The sequence below is a fragment of the Mya arenaria genome, chromosome 6 (genome assembly GCF_026914265.1).
Source record: "Mya arenaria isolate MELC-2E11 chromosome 6, ASM2691426v1".
NCBI classification, from domain to species: domain Eukaryota; kingdom Metazoa; phylum Mollusca; class Bivalvia; order Myida; family Myidae; genus Mya; species Mya arenaria.
In genome coordinates, this window is record NC_069127.1 from 45,706,050 (window position 1) to 45,727,615 (window position 21,566).

Sequence of the window (21,566 nt, forward strand, 5' to 3'; positions counted from 1 at the left end):
TAAAGTTTGCGTACCACCTCAAATATTTTCAAAGTCCATTGACATCTGGCTTGGAAACTTTGCAAGCTTGTTCACCATCATACCCCCAAGCTGTACACAGGAGGAGGTAACTCTATCAAGCAATTTGACAAAATTATGCCCCTTTTTCGACTTAGAATTTATGTTAAAGTTTGCGTACCACCTCAAATATTTCTCATTCAATTTATGTAAATATCTCAGCACATCATGTATTGCATTGAAATCTATTCTAACAGTGATCCATGCATGTTTCGCCAAAACTTTTCAATCCAAAACCGAAAAGCGGCGGAATAGTCGAGCTCGCTGTCTCTGTGACAGCGCTTGTTTAACAATATCTTTGCAAGTTTTTGTTCTAGTACAGTACACTCAAAGAGTTAGACCCACTTTCCGTTTCCCTCCGCAGATTTTTGCTATCACAGCCAACACATTGATTTTATCGACTGTCCACGTTCCTCGGAGTTTAGATTTAAGGCCCTCGGAGGGTGATCAGTCGACAGAAAAATAACGAACTCGGCGTTCCTCGGAGGGGTTAACTCCGCGAAACTCTGCGGACACTAGATAGAATCTACGCTACAGTTATATTTATTTTATTAAAATTTTCAACCGATTATGACGGCTCCAGTAAATTGCTATTATTCTTTTTCCTCTGCCCGTTTTGCATGAAGTTAGCTGACCACAAGAATGCAGTCGTATTTCACTAGTTGCACATGCATCTTATAAACGTGTTTTTGCTAATGACTGATAAACACATTTCGAATTCTTCCGAGAAATTCTAGGTTACACATTTTCGGAAAATCAGGAGGCCAAACACGCGTTCAAAGTTTACAGCGCATGGTTTTGAAGGCCTTCTTGCCTCGTTTTTTGTGAAAAATTCCATGAAATGTATTAGCTATTTTTAACTACCAATAATGAATAGTATATTCTACATTGTATTGATCACGCGCTTGACGTCAGAGGTCATGGTTCAGAATCATGTAAATAGTCAGCTGCTTTATGATGCAATAACTTAGTGGATATACTTTAATGACTCAATGTTTATAATTCAAGACAATATTCAATTGGCGTTTACAGACATAAATGCAAATAAAACGTTGGTACATGTAAGAATCTTTTATGCTTTTATTCTTGCTTATCTGATTAGACTCTGAGTTCCGCCGCGGGATCATAAAATCGGGTGATTCTCAACGCTATCATTCATATTAAACTTGGCGGTAAGCCAGCCACTCCGAGGAACTCGGGGGGATTTAAGCGAGGGCAACAATTTTACCCTCGGAGGAAACCCGCGATCATCGACTTTATCCCTCGAGTGAGCGAGGAAAGTGGGTCTAACTCGTTGAGTGTACTGTAACTTCAAACTTGGCATTAATAATGTTTGGTTCAAACCTCAGCCTCTGCTGAAGTACACATTCACAAAATATTTTGATTCATAAACGCAAAACGTTCATTTCAAGCACAGTAAATCACCATTCACTCGGTGAAATGGAGTATGTAAATCCCGATCGCTTTTTATGCCCCCCAAAGGTGGGCATATAAAAATCGCACCGTTCGTCCGTCCGTCCGTGTGTCTGGCTCAATAACTCGTGTCCGGGCTGTAACTTTCCCTTGTATGGACAGATTTTAAAATAACTTGCCACATGTGTTCCACATACCAAGACGACGTGTCCCGTGCAAGACCCATTACCCTACCTCTAAGGTCAAGGTCACACTAAGTGTTTATTCACAATGGAGTGCTGCATATAAGGACATAGGGTATAGGTTGTCGTGTCCGGGCTGTAACTTTCCCTTGTATGGACAGATTTTAAAATAACTTGCCACGTGTTCCACATACCAAGACGACGTGTCGCGTGCAAGACCCCTATCCCTACCTCAAAGATCAAGGTCACACTTAAGTGTTTATTGACAATGGCGTGCTGCATATAAGGACATAGAGTATAGGTTGTCGTGTCCGGGCAGTAACTTTCCCTTGTATGGACAGATTTTAAAATAACTTGCCACATGTGTCCGACATACCAAGAAGACCTGTCGTGTGCAAGATCTGTGTCTGTACCTCTTAGGTCAAGGTCACACTTAGGTGTTTATTCACAATGGAGTGCTGCATATAAAGACATAGTGTTTATGTTGTCATGTCCGGGCTGTAACTTTCCCTTGTATGGACAGATTTTAAAATAACTTGCCACATGTGTTCCACATACCAAGACGACGTGTCCCGTGCAAGAACCGTGTCCCTACTTCTAAGGTCAAGGTCACACTTAGTGTTTTTTCACAATGGAATGCTGCATATAAGGACATAGAGTATAAGTTGTCATGTCCGGGCTGTAAGTTTCCCTTGTATGGACAGATTTTAAAATAACTTGCCTCATGTGTTCGACATACCAAGATGACCTGTCGCGTGCAAGACCTGTGTCCCTACCTCTTAGGTCAAGGTCACACTTAAGTGTTTATTCACAACGGAGTGCTGCATATAAGGACATAGAGTATAGGTTGTTGTGTCCGGGCTGCAACTTTCTCTTGTATGGACAGATTTTAAAATGACTTGCCACATATGTCCGACATACCAAGACGACATGTCACCCATGTCCCTACCTCTAAGTTCAAGGTTACACTTAGTGTTTATTCACAATGGAATGCTGCTTATAAGGACATAACAGTGTAAGTTGTCAAGTATGGGTGGTATTTCTTTATGTTTAGTAGTAATTTAAAATAACTTGCCATATTTATTTGACACATAAAGGCAAGATCTACTTTTCATGTACTGACCTTGTTCATAGGTCAATATCACATTTGGGGGCATTTGTCACATACTGTGACAGCTCTTGTTAACTTGTATTTTATCTAAAAATAGATTGCTATTCCGTCATAAATAAACACACAATGGGAATGGGAATGAACTCGAACAAAATCTAATCTTAGAATATTTGAGTAATGTCCCTTGCTTCGAAAATCTAAGAACATTCTTTACCCATGATATTGATTACAGTGCGATTTGAAATATATTAATAAGCAATTACGTGATAAATTACAAAAAAAACGTCAAATCAAATAAAAGAAAATAAGTGGTGTTTGCAGAATATGGAAGAAAACTAAGAATATAATAGCATAGTTGGCAACGCAAATGCGTCAACACCTAAAACGGTTCAAAATTGTGCACGCGGTCTGTGACGTCATGCCCCCGCGTGCTGCATATTTATATTTCACCTGCTTAGGAGTTTGACAGGGATTTATAATAAAAATACTCACCTAAACTTGACGAAAAATACGCATTCGTTGCTAAGGCAAGCGTCTGTATCGATCTAGATCATAGAATTATTGATCTAGGTAAACAAACACATGATTTAACTGGTGTTCGGTATTTATAGACTGTTCGGAATTACAAACTCAACCAGTATAGTTTTGAGTTATCATTTAGAATTTATATACATTACACTCCATGCGGAACAACCTCTTTCCTCGGTCACTCCGAGGGTTTTTAAATTTATCGCGGACATCTGCCGAGTACCTAACTACTTTCCTCGCTAATATCCGCCGAGTTTTGCCAAGTTGCTCTTTTTCTGCCGAGGGTTCTATTGCCAGTATCACCGGTGATCATGTTGTTCTATTGGCCTCAAAGAGGAACTCCGAGTTGTTTGCTTTGCTACTACCTTGGTACTATTGAAAATAAATAATAACATTTGCTGTTATTTTGTTTATAAAAATCAATCATTTTCACATTAGTTTGGTTATTAATTTACCTTTCAACTTATATTCGTTAATTCCCTGTTGATATCCACATATTTAAGATATAACACCACATGTTTGTTTGTTAACCATTATTACGTCATACTCTTTTTGTGTTGTTGAGAACTAAATTGGATTGGAGTAATGCAGGTGTTGAGTACCATAATTATGTAAGTGTGAATATTTTTCCTGTCACTATTTCTTTTGTGATACATACAGTGTTTGAATTTAGCACTCGCACACTCGCAAAATGCGAGTCAAAATTGAGTTGAATTTAAAGACACTCGCAAAAATTTGTGAGTTCAAAATTTGCAGAAAATATGCAATCCTCGAAATAGATATGAACATAATCGGTGATCAATTCCTGCACCGTAGATATAGAACTAATTTTAGAAATGCCTACTTTCATTTTCCTATAACAGAAATTGATGACGTAGATTAATGCTATGTGCACAGGCAGGTACTCGTTACTATGTGGCAGGTACTCGTTACTATGTTTTTTTGTAGACTGGTCTTTAGTTTCCATTTTAGGCGGCGGTATTTAGCAATAATCGTATCGAGACACAGTCTGTATAATGATGACAAGCAAAAAGATAAGTTTTTTTACGTGTGTTGATTTTAAAATCGCTGATGGCAATGATCAATCAGTTCCAAAAAAAGAAGTCAAAACGAAATAATCCGTCCGTTAAAACTGTTTCGATGTGGAAGAGGGAGTTGAACATTAAATTGACCCTCAACACAGATGACAAAAGGAACGTTTTCAAAATATTTTGCACAGACCAAAACTGGCTTGGTCAGATTCCTTAGTATGTAATGTCAGTGTTACATATATGATGATATCGTTTAATGTACAATTACATGATCATTCATTAAAACAATTACGCTATACCTTAAACCATTGTTTTCCATACAGTATAAAAAAAAATCCTAGCAAACACTATGGTTTGCCTTAAAAAATGCGAGTGAGTGTCTGGTATTGCGAGTTGAAAATTTAAGCACTCGCAAAAATTTGCAAGTATCAAAAAAAGTTAAATTTGAACCCTGACATATCAGTTGTTTTTCCGCATTCCAGATAATATTTTAATTGCATTGTTATTTATGATGTTAAACAAGTATGAAGGTAACTCATGTTCTGTGGTTTAAAAATCACCGATTTAATCTACATATGTATGAAGATATTGTTGTTATCTATTTCCTTCTCTAAATGAATATAATTCAGCTTTTAATTCTACTATTTTATGAAAGTTACGGTTTTAGTATGAATATTGTGTTTTAAAAATATTGAAACCATTACTTCTTAAGTTAATAATTAGAAATTATTAGTATGAAATGCAATCTAGTATTTTTGACAATGTGGAAGTCATGTGGCATGTTTATTATAGCAAAAAATGCATTTTTTTTTTATCAAACTGGAGGTTATGTAAAAAAGTTAAGAGAAATTAAGAGAAATTAATCGAATATACGTAGCAAACAGAATGTTTACATTACTTTAAGTAACCGGGACTAAAGTCAAATGAGTAAGAGAATAATTAGAACTGGGTCAAAAATGAACATCGACAAACATATTGCATTTTTGCGCTGTCAAAGGAATACCAGTCATATTATGTGCAAGTAAGTCTGAAAAAAATTGAAACAACAAAACAAAAGAACAGTGTTCAAATCTATTACACAAAATCAGGTACATGTACAGTAGGAGATTCTTATCGGTTTCCTCGGGGTTTCGCTGTGTTTTCACACGAGATTGTAATTATACCATCCACTGATCGGCCAAGGAGGGTGAACGAGTGAAAACGCCGAGGAAAGTGGATTTTGATCAATTCGATTTTGTGTCCGGGATGACGAAAATCCGCTGAGGAAAACAAAAAGTGGTAGTTCCGCGTGGAGTGTACTGTATGACTGCCCACATGTACCAGTCTTAGTCTTACTAACTCCAAAATAGCCTTTGTGAAGGCAACTAAATTTATAATTATTCTAGATTTTTCGATTCATTACAAACCTCCAATATTTTGCCGGTCCAAAAGAAATTTTGCTAGTCAGACAAATCCTTTGTTGCCAATTTTACATTTAACAGGAATTAAAAGGTATCTAACCTGCACTCTCACAGCTTGAACAGTTTTTTTTATTTTTTGTCTTGGAACGAGCCACATTTTGTGAAAATGCATGGAAACTAGTTTGAAATTGATAAAAATTAAATTTTCATTATTTTTTACGTCTGGATGTGAAAACTGTCAAAAGGAAAACATTAAGAAATGAAAAATATACCTTGAACTTCAACAATATAACTGGTTAGTGTGTAGCAATATCCAAATAGTTTTTAAGTACAATTATTTAACATTATAAGGGACAACATATACAATGCAAAAATCTTTTTTAGCTAGCTACTTGGCAACAAATTCTACAGTTGAAAAGCGCCAAAATATCACTACCAGTATCTGTACACAAATCATATGTTTTCTTTCTCTTGATCATTAAAGTTGAATGAGTTAAACAAATAATACATTAGGCCACACCAAATTAATGTCTCGTTCCTCAGATTTTTCCCCTCAAAAAATGGAGGGAGCGAGCTAGCGAAAAAAACAACAACAATTTTGTCAGTTTTCATAAAAGCTGAAGCGAGTGAAGAGTGAAAAATATTTTTTATTATATTCAATATAAATAAGAAAGATTGTTCGATAAAATTGCCTTGAAACCCATGTGAATGCAATCTTGAACTGAACCAGTATTTATTCATTTGTTTTTAGTACACACATAATATGGATAAACCAATTTTCTAATATAATTAAAACATATTTTAAGTATGACAATCATTCATAAAAATAAAGAACGCCACTTTTAGGGGAAAGTTTGAAACAACTTATATAAATCTACCTGAATCACTTTAACATCATTTGCAACTGTATTCAGACATTCATTAGGCCTTTTTTTTAAATTATATGTTTTACGAACGGCCAGAGTTATGAAGTGTCAGAGGAGGAGGAAATAAAAATAAAAATAAAATTACATTTCTGGAATTTTATTTTTTGGTCGGGAAAAAAACCACACAGAAAAGCAAAAGCTATGATGTATTCTCTATGATTTTCTATTTTAATGTCAGGTCAATATGTATGTGTGTGCACATTTGTTTTTGCTTTATCTGACAAGTTCACTTCATATTTTCATTAATCACTCTTTATACTTTGTAAATGCATGTTATAATAGACAAGTGACATTAAAAAATCAACTATTTTTGGGTAAATTTATTTGCCATTTAGAGTTTAAGGAATAGGCTATCACTTCACTGTGTTGTCTTGGCTGCAAATTGTCTGATACCAATTCACCAACCATGTCATTGTTACAGTTAGCAAATTTGAGCTTTTTTGTTTCCTTCTATACAGGGAATATTTATCCGCCAGGAACTAGCAATCCAGGAACTTGTAAATCAACTGATTATAGCTGTCTGATAAAACAAAAGCTGTCTATCCAACAGTGATTCAAATAATACTAGTTGTCCATCACACATTCTGTCCAACAAGCAGTCCAAACAACACTGGTGGTCCAACCAACACTTCCAGTCCAACCATTTATAGTAACTGTTGTTCAACCAACAGGTATGGTCCATCCAGTAAGCAATAGATGCCAAACCAACTATAGAGTTTCAACAGGCACTAGCTTGTAACATCATGTTGCTACCAATCTAGCAGCCCAACCGATTGTAGTGATGTTCTTCATTTAAAGTGATGGTCTCAGTAGAAAACATTAGCATATTTGAATCATATCTGCAAAGAAAGGAATGGAACATTAAAAGTATATTTTTTATAAAAAAGATAAGTTACTCTCAGACTTTTTTATGGATGGGTTGACAATCTGGACCCCGATTTAATTCCAGGCCTGGGTGCATGTGACTAGTCCGGTGGCCATCATAATGTTTAAACATAACTAACTAGTAACAAATCATTCAGAAGCTGAGAACACTACAAATGTGACAGCATAACATAATTACTCTTTCTAAGTAAATTTGTATTACATAGTAATAAAACACACAGAGCAGTATAATTATCATAATTTATATTGATGATGATTTATATATGTTCATTCATAAGACTATTACATAGTTATACTGTACCTGGTAATGTACATACATATTCCTCATTATAGATTATCACTGTCAGATAGTAAAACAGCCTAATGTATTATTATGCCCCCTTTTGAAAAAAGTGGGGTATATTGTTTTGCACATGTCGGTCGGTCGGTCGGTCGGTCGGTCGGTCTGTCTGTCGGTCGGTCGGTCGGAATACCAAATGGTTTCCGATCAATAACTTGAGAACGCTTTGACCGAGGGACCTCATACTTGGTATGTGTATTGGTCATCACCAGCAGATGAACCCTATTGATTTTGAGGTCAGTGGGTCAAAGGTCAAGGTCAGTGTGACCTTTACATGAAAAACGGTTTCCGATCAATAACTTGAGAACGCTTTGACCCAGGAACCTCATACTTGGTAGGTGTATTGGTCATGACCAGCAGATGAACCCTATTGATTTTGAGGTCAGTGGGTCAAAGGTCAAGGTCAGTGTGACCTTAACATGAAAAACGGTTTCCGATCAATAACTTGAGAACGCTTTGACCCAGGGACCTCATACTAGGTAGGCTTATTGGTCATGACCAGCAGATGAACCCTATTGATTTTGAGGTCAGTGGGTCAAAGGTCAAGGTCAGTGTCAGTGTGACCTTTACATGAAAAACGGTTTCCGATCAATAACTTGAGAACGCTTTGACCCAGGAACCTCATACTTGGTAGGTGTATTGGTCATGACCAGCAGATGAACCCTATTGATTTTGAGGTCAAAGGTCAAGGTCAGTGTGACCTTAACATGAAAAACGGTTTCCGATCAATAACTTGAGAACGCTTTGACCCAGGGACCTCATACTAGGTAGGCTTATTGGTCATGACCAGCAGATGAACCCTATTGATTTTGAGGTCAGTGGGTCAAAGGTCAAGGTCAGTGTGACCTTTACATGAAAAACGGTTTCCGATCAATAACTTGAGAACGCTTTGACCCAGGGACCTCATACTTGGTAGGTGTATTGGTCATGACCAGCAGATGAACCCTATTGATTTTGAGGTCAGTGGGTCAAAGGTCAAGGTCAGTGTGACCTTAACATGAAAAACGGTTTCCGATCAATAACTTGAGAACGCTTTGACCCAGGGACCTCATACTAGGTAGGCTTATTGGTCATGACCAGCAGATGAACCCTATTGATTTTGAGGTCAGTGGGTCAAAGGTCAAGGTCAGTGTGACTGTAAGCTGAAAAAAGGTTTTCTGATTGTCCATATTTTTTTAATGCATGCACAGATGATTGGGATTGATGTATAAATGTTTGTATAGAAATGATTTTCTTTTATGTTACTATTTTAGTTGGGCATTTATTTGCCTTCTTAAGTTATCATAAGTAAAGTGCATCTTATGCAATTTTGGAGAAAATTTGCCTCAAGCTCCTCTATCCACTAAGTGCCATGTTTGTTTCAAACTAAGATAGATGATCATCAAGGATATATTTTCTTCAGTAAAGTTTTAAAGTAAGAGTATTGTTCTGATATTTGTCTTATATAGTAGACAGTAGAAATTTATATGTCACTAAATGCATGAGTTGAAGTATCAGTTTTCAGTGAACATCTAGTTTAATTATGCCCCCCTTCGAAGCAGAGGGGTTATATAATTGCTTTGCACATGTCGGTCGGTCTGTTGGAAGACCAAAGCTTGTCCGAGTGATAACTCAACAATTCCCGGACCTATGGTCATCAAACTTGACATGAAGATTAGGTATGACCAGTAGATGACCTGCCTCATATGCATCCAATGACAAATCAGCTGTCATTTCAGTCCATGCATATTTCATTCAATTGTCCAAATATTTCTGGCAACTTGGCGCTCAGGGGGCATAATGTTTGACAAACATCTCTTGTTTGTGTTAATTTTCAAAACAAATGTTTTAGAATAGATGATATTTTTTGTTATTAATAATACTCCAATAAGAATAGTAACCGCAGTCTTTTCTGAACCATCTACCCCACCCACCAGAACTAAACTGTCCAGGTAAACAGTCGGGCGATTTATAACATTCAAATTATATCACAATAATGTAATATAAACTCATTTAAATGACAAATCTACTAAAAATAGATAAATAATAACAAACCTGGAACGATAATTAGCCCATATTTATCGCTGTTATACTTCGTTATAACCCGGAAATAAACCGGAAGTCACCCTGCCGCAAAGGATTATCCGGGTGAGCTAAAACCCGGTACCAGGTATCGATATCGAGAAAAGCTAAGTGGACACAGCCATCTAAAAAAAAATTGGGCTAAAATAACAGATAGTAATGACCAAAACTGTGACTTCTGTATGGTTCCTGAAACAGTAGACCACTACATTTTTCATTGTAAAAAATTTGTAGTGGCAAGAAAAGCTCTAGAAAAAAGAACTGAAGAACACCTACATCGCTTTGGAATAAACTGTGGGGCAATAACAATAGCCATTCTTGCAGAAGAAAAAGAAAACATTCTTGTGGACGCAAAAGAAGCTTTAGTTACATCTTTGGCAGACTATTTGATGAAAACGAAGAGGATGTAATGATAATATAAATAATTAAAAATCAAGACAAAACAAAAAGAACACAGACTCAAACAACTTTCCAAATTAAGTGACGTTTATATCATTATAAGTAGCAAGAGTAAAAGCACAATGTGAAGCAGTACTATGTGATGATAAAGGCGAATAAATTCATCGAAGTACAAAGAGAACATAGGCGACAACAAGCCAAAATTCAACAAAGCAACAACAACAGAAAAGCGGTTATCACAGTTTATGATACCAGATTATGTTGTTACCGTGTTATTTAAAGAATGCATTGGTTGTCAAAAAGCAATTAATAACGGACCGTGGATACTTGGATTTATCATATGATATTAACCCTGATATCAACATAATTCGATATCAGAAAGTGATACCGGATACCGGGGGATACCAGTTACTGGATACCAGGTTTTTAGCAACAGCCTGCAAATCCGATGAATGTTTTTCATTGGCTTAAACTTTTTCAGAAATGTTTACACCAATATTTTTACAGCTATTGAGATGTCCTCTGCTTTTAATGATTTGCCGCGATAAAGTTTCATCGGCGGAAATATAAAAAATAAAAAATCACAATTTTATTTTTATTTCAAAAATGAGTTTTTTTGAGCGGCTGTGTTCGTAAAACATAGAATCAAATAAAAAAGGCCTTAGGATTGATTTTGGATTTTTTAAAAATCATATTTTACACTCTCATCATCAAACTCAGACTTAATTTACATTTCTTGACTTAATTTCGTTTTGAATATCACAGTAAATGCCATGCCATTTTCTTATCGAAATGAAAAGTACAAGGGTTATGTTCAGGGTACTTTTATGGTCAGTGAGAGGTTTTAAAAATCCCAGATTATGCAATGTGTAAAATAAAATAAAAATTAAGGTGATAAAGTTGCGTTAGTCTTACCTGTTGGGTGAAGCTGTCTTTTTTAATTGAGTCATTGTTCATCATTCCGATTTCCATCCAAAAAGAATCCCTAATAACCCATTATTATAGCTACCAGTGTCAGATACTCATGTTTTATTGCATAATTATTGATTCAGTTAATGATCCTTAAGTGCATGAGCCGATGAACACTGACTTCAAGCATAGTAAAAAAACATTTATTGTAAAAAGTAAGATTTTCCAAAAAAATCAACCACAGTGTTTATACCGGAAGCCGCCATTTTGATTGAATTAAAGTTTTGGAACCAATGCTAAACTGCTCGATATACAGTATAAAACACCACGCATCCGTTACTTTCCTTTACAAAAACACTAGCATAGAAAAAATATAATTGATTATTTCTTCAAAAATTCTGGCTGGCAATTGAAATATAGGAGCGGGTGCACAATTTTTTAATTTTTTTTACATTTTCAAAAAAATAGGAGTGGTAAATCTGCGGATCGAAACATCATTTTCGTGTTGCCTTAAAATTTAAATTAAACTAGCATCAACCTATATTGTGCTCTTTAAAAAGTTACAAGTCATATTTTTTACAAGTGAGTCTAAAGAACATTGAAACAACACCATAAAATAAAGTATTAAAAAATATCAATTTTTTTAAAGCATTTGGAGATTCCTATTGGTTTCCGCTGAGTTTTGTGGTGTTAACACCTGCCAGGGATGTGGCATTCGTAACTTTTTGGTCCACTGATTGGCTGCGGTGGGTGAGAGACAGTAAACACTGAGGAATGCGGATAGCGTCCTATAACATTTCATGTCCGAGATGCTAAAAATCCAGAGTAAAAAGAAAAGCTGAGAGATTTGCATGGAGTGAACTGTAACCATTGACTCCTTGGTCTAATACTATATATCTTTATAAATCACAAGACTTGTGAAAATCTGACTTTTAAAATTTGTTCTGAAGAGTCACTGACTCTTGGGATTCAGACACTGTTGAAAGCCCTGAATCAGTGGCTAATCTTAAATGATGCGCCAACATTCAATTGCAGGCAACTGTTTTCTTGATGATGAGATAAGAAGGACTGAGCAGATAATGAAGGGACACATTTCATAGGATCTGAGGTGTTATTCAATATGTAACTTATGTCTATCTTATACAATTGATTTATTCACTTTATAGGTCTGTTATTCATATCACGCAATCGGATTAGCTATATCTAGTCCTAGATCCAATGAATGACACCCAAGGCATCAAAATAAATTATCCGTTTTAAAAGTGAACTCTATTGTTAATAATTATTAAAAATATGATAGACAGTAAAAGCGTTTTTAATCGAAATGTTTGTATTTGCTGTTGAAAATTTAGTTATTTACAGTTTGGTTTTACAAATTTCTACTCAAAGTGTAAACAAACTGTTTCCAACATGAAATTGTGGAGTGAAATGCCATGTTTCATTTCATTTCATTTTTTTAGTGTCAAAAGATCTTTGTATTTTTGTAGAGAGTCACCCAAGGAAGCTTCCTGTAAAGTTTCATTGAATTTGGACTGGTAGTTTCAGAGGAGATGTTTTTAAAGCAAAACAGGAAGTCGGCCATGTTGTTATTGTTGCTGTTGTTGTTGTTGATCAATCTTGACCCCTTGTTGTATTTTTGTAGAGTGTCACCCAAGGAAGTTTCCTGTAAAGTTTCATTGAATTTGGAATGGCAGTTTCAGAGAAGATGTTTTTTAAGCAATTGTTGACGGACGAACTGACGGACGAAGGACGGACAAAGACCGATCACAATAGTTCACCTTGAGGACTTCGTTCTCTGGGGCTGAATTACAGAAGCAACTTGAATTAAGATTTTACCTTTTCGTTAAATTCACCAATTTCCTTAACTGTTTTATTTCACTGGAAGAAAGTGTTATGCTAAGTGTTGATTCTGCAATTAAAAAATGGACACTTAAGTTTTTAAAAATGAAAACTTCATTTTAAAGAATGACTTTTTTTAAGAAATATAACAATTCTAAATTAATAAATAAGTTCTAAAGATGCTTCTGTAATACGGACCTTGGTGAGCTAAAATGTGTAAACAAACTGTTGCCAACATGAAATCTGTGAGTAAAATTAAGTCATTATCTCATTAAATACATCATGTATTACATGGAAACTTTAGATATATATAATCCCAACTATCTAACCTACTAAATTAATGAAGTAAGATAACACTTATTTGAATATAAGCCAAATAATGGGCCTTTATTTTTATGCCCCCGAAGGTGGGCATATAAAAATCGCACCGTCCGTCCGTCCGTCCGTGTGTCTGGCTCAAAAACTCGTGTCCGGGCTGTAATAATTAACTTTCCCTTGTATGGACAGATTTTAAAATAACTTGCCACATGTGTACCACATACCAAGACGACGTGTCGCGTGCAAGACCCGTGTCCCTACCTCAAAGGTCAAGGTCAACCTTAGTGTTTATTCACAATGGAGTGCTGCATATAAGGACATAGAGTATGGTTGTCGTGTCCGGGCTGTAACTTTCCCTTGTATGGACAGATTTTAAAATAACTTGCCTCATGTGTTCGACATACCAAGACGACGTGTCGCGTGCAAAACCCGTGTCCCTACCTCAAAGGTCAAGGTCACACTTAGTGTTTATTCACAATGGAGTGCTGCATATAAGGACATAGAGTATAGGTTGTCGTGTCCGGGCTGTTACTTTCTTTTGGATGGACAGATTTTAAAATAACTTGCCACATGTGTTCCACATACCAAGACGATGTGTTGCGTGCAAGACCCGTGTCCCTACCTCAAAGGTCAAGGTCACACTTAGTGTTTATTTACAATGGAGTGCTGCATATAAGGACATAGAGTATAGGTTGTCGTGTCCGGGCTGTAACTTTCCCTTGTATGGACAGATTTTAAAATAACTTGCCACATGTGTTCCATATACCAAGATGACGTGTCACGTGCAAGACCCGTGTCCCTACCTCAAAGGTCAAGGTCACACATAGTGTTTATTCACAATGGAGTGCTGCATATAAGGACATAGAGTATAGGTTGTCGTGTCCGGGCTGTTACTTTCTCTTGTATGGACAGATTTTAAAATAACTTGCCACATGTGTTCCACATAGCAAGACGATGTGTCGCGTACAAGACCCGTGTCCCTACCTCAAAGGTCAAGGTCACACTTAGTGTTTATTTACAATGGAGTGCTGCATATAAGGACATAGAGTATAGGTTGTCGTGTCCGGGCTGTAACTTTCCCTTGTATGGACAGATTTTAAAATAACTTGCCACATGTGTTTCACATACCAAGACGACGTGTCGCGTGCAAGACCCGTGTCCCTACCTCAAAGGTCAAGGTCACACTTAGTGTTTATTCACAATGGAGTGCTGCATACAAGGACATAGGGTATAGGTTGTCGTGTCCGGGCTGTAACTTTCCCTTGTAAGGACAGATTTTAAAATAACTTGCTACATGTGTTCCATAACTTGCTACATGTGTTCCACATACGAAGACGACGTGTCCTGTGCAACACCCATGTCCCTACCTCTAAGGTGAAAGATACACTAAGTGTTTATTCACAAGGGAATTCTGAATAGAAGGACATAACAGTGTAGGTTGTCAAGTATGGGTGGTATTTTTTTATGTTCAGAGGAAATTTAAAATAACTTGCCATATGTATTTGACACATAAAGGCAAGATCAACTTTTCATGTACTGGCCTTGTTCGTAGGTCAATGTCACATTCGGGGGCATTCGTCACATACTGTGACAGCTCTTGTTTATTTTATTTTGAATCATTAATTGATAATTCATTTATTCATCCAGTCATTTAAAAGTAACTAATTAAGTAAATTAATTAATCAATTTATTAATTATTTATTCATTCAATTATTTATTCAAATTTTCATTCATTCATTCATTCATTCATTCATTCATTCATTCATTCATTCATTCATTATTCATTCATTCATTCAATCACTAATCAATCAACCAACCAATCAATCAACCCACCAGTTAATCAATCAATACATCAGTAAATTAATCAAACATTCACATTCATTCATCATTCATTCATTTGTGCAATCAATCAATCATTCATTCATTCATCCATGTATTATTTTATTTTTGGATTCAACCCTTTTTTTCCATATTTCATTCATTCATCAAGAGATTGAATACTTCATTCAATCAGTAATAGAATGTATGAATTTGATGAATGACTGAATATTTTTTTGATGTTATTGTAGATTTACACATGGATAAACTAAAACAATTAAATTACTGCTGATAAAAAAAAATCTTAACTTGAACATGAATTATTATAATTGAGATGAAATGCAGAATTTTTAAAAGAAAAAATTCTTCAGCTAAGAAAAAGCACTTATTATTTATATAATAAACGCAGAAAAAGTGCACCTACAAAGAAAAAGATAAAAAAAAATAAGCTTCGTCTTTTCTTTTAAAGCTTCGTCTTTGGTTGAAAAGCTTCGTCTTTTCCAATAAATATTGGCCATCTTAAATTTCAAAAAGACGAAGCTTTTTATGCAAAAGACGAAGCTTTTATGTTAAAGACGAAGCTTTTGTTTAAGGAAAATATGGCTTAAACAAAAAGACGAAGCTATTTTTCAAAAGACGAAGGTTTAGCGAAGCTTTTTTACTAAAAGCGAACCTTTCATGAAAAAAACGCAGCTTTTGCGAAGCTTTTGAAAAAAGCGAGGAAAAAGCACAGCTTTTGAAAAAAACGCAGCTTTGGAAAAAAGCGCAGCTTTAGCGAAGAAATAGCTTCGCTAAAGCTGCGCTTTTTATGAAGCTTCGTTTTTATTTGGCACGGGTCATCTGCCCATGTGCCTTATTTTTGTCATATGACAGCTTGTCTATATTTGTTTAATGAACAGACGACCTGTGTTTTCATAATCAGAAATCTGCTAATCCCATAATTGGGTCAAGTAACATCCAATTAGAGAAACATCGCCAGTAGGCAGAGGTATTGAACGTCAGCCACTTAGAATGTACATTGAGAATTCTTTCGTTAAATGATTGAACGTTCCTAAAATGCATTAAAAATGCGAAGGAATGTTGAAAAATGTTGTCAAGCAATAACAAACTTCTAAAACAATTGTTTATTTTATTGTACAAACAAGGCCCACGATTTTAAACATTGTTGCTTTGAAGAAGACTGTCATTGCAGATTTTGTATACGTTGTCAAGTTGGCGCTAAGATAATCAAATATATCACATTTATTTAAAAAGTGTTAGATTGTTTATTTGTGAAATGTTTATGATTGTTTATTTTTGAAATGTTCATGATGATTTCCTTTTGTTACCAACAAAAATATTTTAATGCTTAACGTAGCATTTACCAATCATGTCTACGATCATGTCAGAAAAAGGAAGATGGGCGGCGAAACTGCCATTTTGTCAGTATGGTTTTCGAGTTTTTTTCTCAAATGTTCTACTTTGAGTTAGTGATTTTTTTAGCAAGGGCAATGATTTAAATGTTATTTGGTTCTAAATTATAAGCATAATTATTTAACATTATTTCACAATCAAACAACAGCCAGGCTGAATATAACATTGTACCCTATCCCGATTGTAACAAACTAAGATTTGCCCTTTACATATTTTATATCGTGTATTTATGCCATTATGATTGTTTCAAATGTTTAACTGTCTTTGCTTTTTCATCATTTTAGATGCTTTTTATGACAAAAATGTGGCATTGCACAAAAAGGAGACTCCAGACAAGTACACTTATACTACCCCAAAAGAGACAAAATTTAATTAGATATTAAGACACCTTCTAAAAAACGAAATCAACATTTTTTTAAGCCTGGAAATATAGGAAAATGCATTAAATTTGCTGTAAAAAAAATAAAAATTCTAGGGGTACCCCCATTGCCCCTCCCAGACCCACCCCAATTTGCTGCTCATGTAGATTGCTCTTTTTAAAATTCCACCCGGCCCTTTTCAAATCCTGGCTGGAGCACTGTTCATGATTGAGAAATTGAAAAACAATAACTTGTCCTTTGTGACATACCTACTAATTTGAGATTTTTGAAGTAATTGTGATTATGATCCTTTCATGGAACAGGGCCTTGTGGAGAACCGCTAGATTTTTGTGAATATGTATTTTCAGTAAATAAGCAATGAAGGTGGTTACGTTAATTGATGTGACGACTGCGGGTGTTACAGCTCCTGGTGTCACTCCAGACCCGAAACTTGTCAACCCACTTGCCCTGCTCACCAACCGCAAAAAAGCCTACGCAGATGTGGAAAAAGTCTGTCAGAAGTAAGTCGTATTGTAGAAAACTATGCCTTTTGCTTTACTTTTAAATGATAATATTATCGCGGCAAATAGCCTGTTCTATATATTAGTGATGTTCCGATGATCGATTATAATCGAAAATCGATTGGTTGGGCAATCGATAGTATTTAGTTATAATCGATTATCGAAAAAAATAAAAAATATTAGTAAGTGTTCAGATGTTATCTTTAACAAAATGGCTGATGAAAGCCACAATGAGCAAGAAAATCAACTATTTTTTATACAACAACACTTAATAACTTCAATCATAGACATAAGGTATATGCATATAATGATTAAGAGTTTAATACTGTACATGAATACAGCTACAACTCAGGTACTATCTAGTACTTTAAAAACCGATTGTACTATTGATAATCAGTTACTTGAGTGGAACCGATCATCGATAGTGAAATTACAACCGAATGGTTAAATCCGATTGTGATTGGGTTCCCATTGAACCATAACTCTACCTAAACTAATTACTGAGTTATTGTCCTTAATTTGTTGTTTTTTTGCTGTCAAATTTTTTTCCAGACATTAACTTGCAAACTACTAGATGGAATTTATTAAAACTTCATACAATGGTAAATCACAATGAGAGGAAGTGAAGTGCACAAGAACCATAACTTTATTTCAGCTTATAACAGAGTTACTGCCCTTTGTTACTTTTTTCTTGTCCTGAGCATAACTAAAAAACTATTGGATGGGATTTAATAAAACTTCATACAGTGATAGATCATAATAAGAGGGATTGCAGTGTACAGGAACCACAATTCTATTTCAGCTAATTACAGAGTTTCTGCCCTTTGTTACTTTTTCTTGTCCGGAGCATAACTTGAAAACTATTGGATGGAATTTAATGAAACTTCATACAGTGATAGTTCATAATGAGAGGGAGTGCAGTGTACAGGAACCGCAATTCTATTTCAGCTAATTACAGAGTTACTTCCCTTTGTTACTTTTTCTTGTCCGGAGAATAACTTGAAAACAATTGGATGGGATTTAATAAAACCTTATACACTGATAGATTGTAATTAGAGGGAGTGCAGTGTACAGGAACCGCAATTCTATTTCAGCTCATTACAGAGTTACTGCACTTTGTTACTTTATCTTGTCCGGAGCATAACTTGAAAACTATTGGATGGAATTAAATGAAACTTCATACAGTGATAGATCATAATGAGAGGGAGTGCAGTGTACAGGAACCGCAATTCTATTTCAGCTAATTACTGAGTTACTGCCCTTTGTTACTTTTTCTTGTCCGGAGAATAACTTGAAAACAAATTGGATTAAATTTAATTAAACCTTATACACTGATAGATCATAATGAGAGGGAGTGCAGTGTATAGGAACCGCAATTCTATTTCAGCTAATTACAGAGTTACTGCCCTTTGTTACTTTTTCTTGTCCGGAGCATAACTTGAAAACTATTGGATTGAATTTAATAAAGCTTCATACAGTGATAGATCATAATGAGGGTGTTGCAGTGTACTGGAACCGCAATTCTATTTCAGCTAATTACAGAGTTACTGCCCTTTGTTACTTTTTTCTTGTCTGGAGCATAGCTTGAAAACTATTGGATGGAATTTATTAAAACTTCATACAGTGATAGATCATAATGAGAGGGAGTGCAGTAGACAGGAACCGCAATTCTATTTCAGCTAATTACAGAGTTACTGCCCCTCATTACTTTTTCTTGTCCAGAGCATAACTTAAAAACTATTGGATGGAATTTAATACAACTTCATACAGTGATAGATCAGAGAGGAAGTGTAATGCACAGGAGCCGCAATTCGTTTTCAGCCAATTAAAGTGTTATTGCCCTATGTTACTTTTTTCTTGTCCGGAGCATAACTTGAAAACTATTGGATGGAATTTAATAAAACTTCATACAGTGATAGATCATAATGAGAGGGAGTGCAGTGTACAGAAATTGCAATTCTATTTCAGCTAATTACAGAGTTACTGCCTTAGGAAAAAGAATTCCACGGCCATAAAAATTCATTAATTTTTGTCAAATCTTTATTCAACTTGCTCAGAATATTTGTCTACTTGTTGTCGAAAACATTTGTGAATATGGGTCACCTCAGATCAAAAACTAGGTCAAATCTTAGGAAATATTTTCCCAATGTCATAAAAAAATTCTCAAATTTTCATGGAACTTTTACAATTTTTTTTTCTCCAGGATATCTTAGTCACATTTAAGTATAATAAAAAATTAGCAAAAATTACAGTTTTTTCAATTTTTTTCAATTTTCATGACATTTGGTTACTTTACATTCATACACACACGCTCACACATGCTTTCACACTGGCACACACACCATTGACCTGTCAGCGCCACAGTGAAACTACAGACTACCATTCTGGCACCATTAAGTATAAATATGGGTCTTTTGGGTTAAAAATACTAGCTCAAATATTAGGTTTGCAAAATTGTATCAACAAATTAAAAATCTGGCTTTAATGAGGTGTTGCCGCATTGGCGTCTTGTGATCCAATTGTTATGAAACTTGAAGACCAGAATACTTGTCTGCCTGATGTCTTTAACAATTATGAATATGGGTCACCTCATGTGAATGACTAGGTTAAATCTTATAGAAATGAAAATCCCCATCATAATTATATTCATTAGTTCTAATCCAATCGTTGAAATTGAAATGTGGTCAGAAAACTAGTCTGAATGTTGTCTTGAACAAGTATGAAAATGGGTCACCTCAGGTCAAGAATAATGTAATTAGGTCAAATTTTAGAGAAAAAACACTGCATTATGCAAAAACCCCTTCAAATGTCAGTCAACTACTAAATTCACTTGCTTTTCCTGTGAACAATTTCAATTTTGAAAAATGAATACAAAGGAATATCTATTTTAAAGTCTGCCACGGTGAATACTTTTTTTGTGTATAAGCACATAACATATTAGTTCATATTCAACTTGATATAAAAATTGATGGGTAATAGTAAAAGTAAGCAATAGGTTGTTTGTTCAATTTTATAAAAAAAAGGTATTTTCTAATGGCCTCTCAAAATGGACAACAGTTGGTGTCTACCCAGGAAACAGCCTAAAGTGTGATTCTTTTAAAATGCAGCTTTCGTCACAATTGAGTTAAAAGAAATTAAAAGAAGGTTCATTTGTGAGCAAATTTTAAATACCCAAGTCCTTTTAAGTTCTCTATAGTTCTTGTTTTGTAAAAGTTGAGTGGTTTTGTTGTTCAGGGTGGGTGCCAGCCTTGATAATATCCCATTCCAAAAGTTGGACTTTGGTGAAACAGCCATATTGGACCAGTTCTACAATGCGGATGTGGTGATAGTTGACATGACTATCTCCACCCAGCAGTCTTCTCTGTTTTACCATATTGGCGTGCGCCAGAGCATGGGTATGAAGAGCAACATTGTCATTGCTAATGACATTGATCCAGAGGGTACTGTGTCCTTAAAGGTAAGGCTTTCTCTAAAGTTTGTTGGTACATGTATTTTGTTTGCTGATTTTAAGACTGGGCAATTTAAATTGTTATGTTTTAATCTCAGTGATGATAAATTCCACAATATCTTGATATTAAGATTGAGAGCTTGAATTTCATGCTATTGTTGAGGTTTTTGTTGTTGTTCAGTGCTCCAGCCAGGATTTGAAAAGGGCAGGGTGGAGTTTTGAAAAGGGCAAGCTACATGAGTCGTGTAGAGGTTTGGGTGGTTGTGGGGGGGGGGGTCCACCCCTGCCACAAGGTGTTTTTTTTTTTTTTGTGGGGGGGGGGGGGTTGGGGGGGTCTCCCCCTAGAATTTGTTTTGTTTTTATACTCAATTTAAATCATTTTCCATGATTTTCAGACTTATACAAAATGGTGTTGTTGTTTTTTCTCAAAATTTAGAAGGGTGTGTTTTAATATCAAAATTAAAATTTGTCTTTTTGTCTGTGGTAGTATGATTGTACTTGTTTGCCATCTTCTTTAGTGCAATGTCACATATTTCTTTTAAAAGTTTGTAAGATGAAGACAAAAACAAACTCAGTTAAACATCAAATAAATAGATACACACAAAAAA

General features: G+C 35.3%; 1 protein-coding gene across 8 annotated transcripts in view; it reads left to right on the forward strand.

Annotated features, from left to right (window-relative positions):
- Positions 1 to 21,566, forward strand: part of LOC128238309 (mitogen-activated protein kinase kinase kinase 15-like) — a 280,117-nt gene that overhangs the window by 5,215 nt on the left and 253,336 nt on the right. For all 8 annotated transcript variants that reach the window (XM_052954094.1, XM_052954098.1, XM_052954095.1 and 5 more), the window contains exons 2-3: positions 17,358 to 17,510; positions 20,745 to 20,967. In XM_052954094.1, coding sequence (XP_052810054.1) covers positions 17,368 to 17,510; positions 20,745 to 20,967 — 366 coding nt within the window. In that variant the 5' untranslated portion in view covers positions 17,358 to 17,367. The remainder of the gene's footprint in view (positions 1 to 17,357; positions 17,511 to 20,744; positions 20,968 to 21,566) is intronic.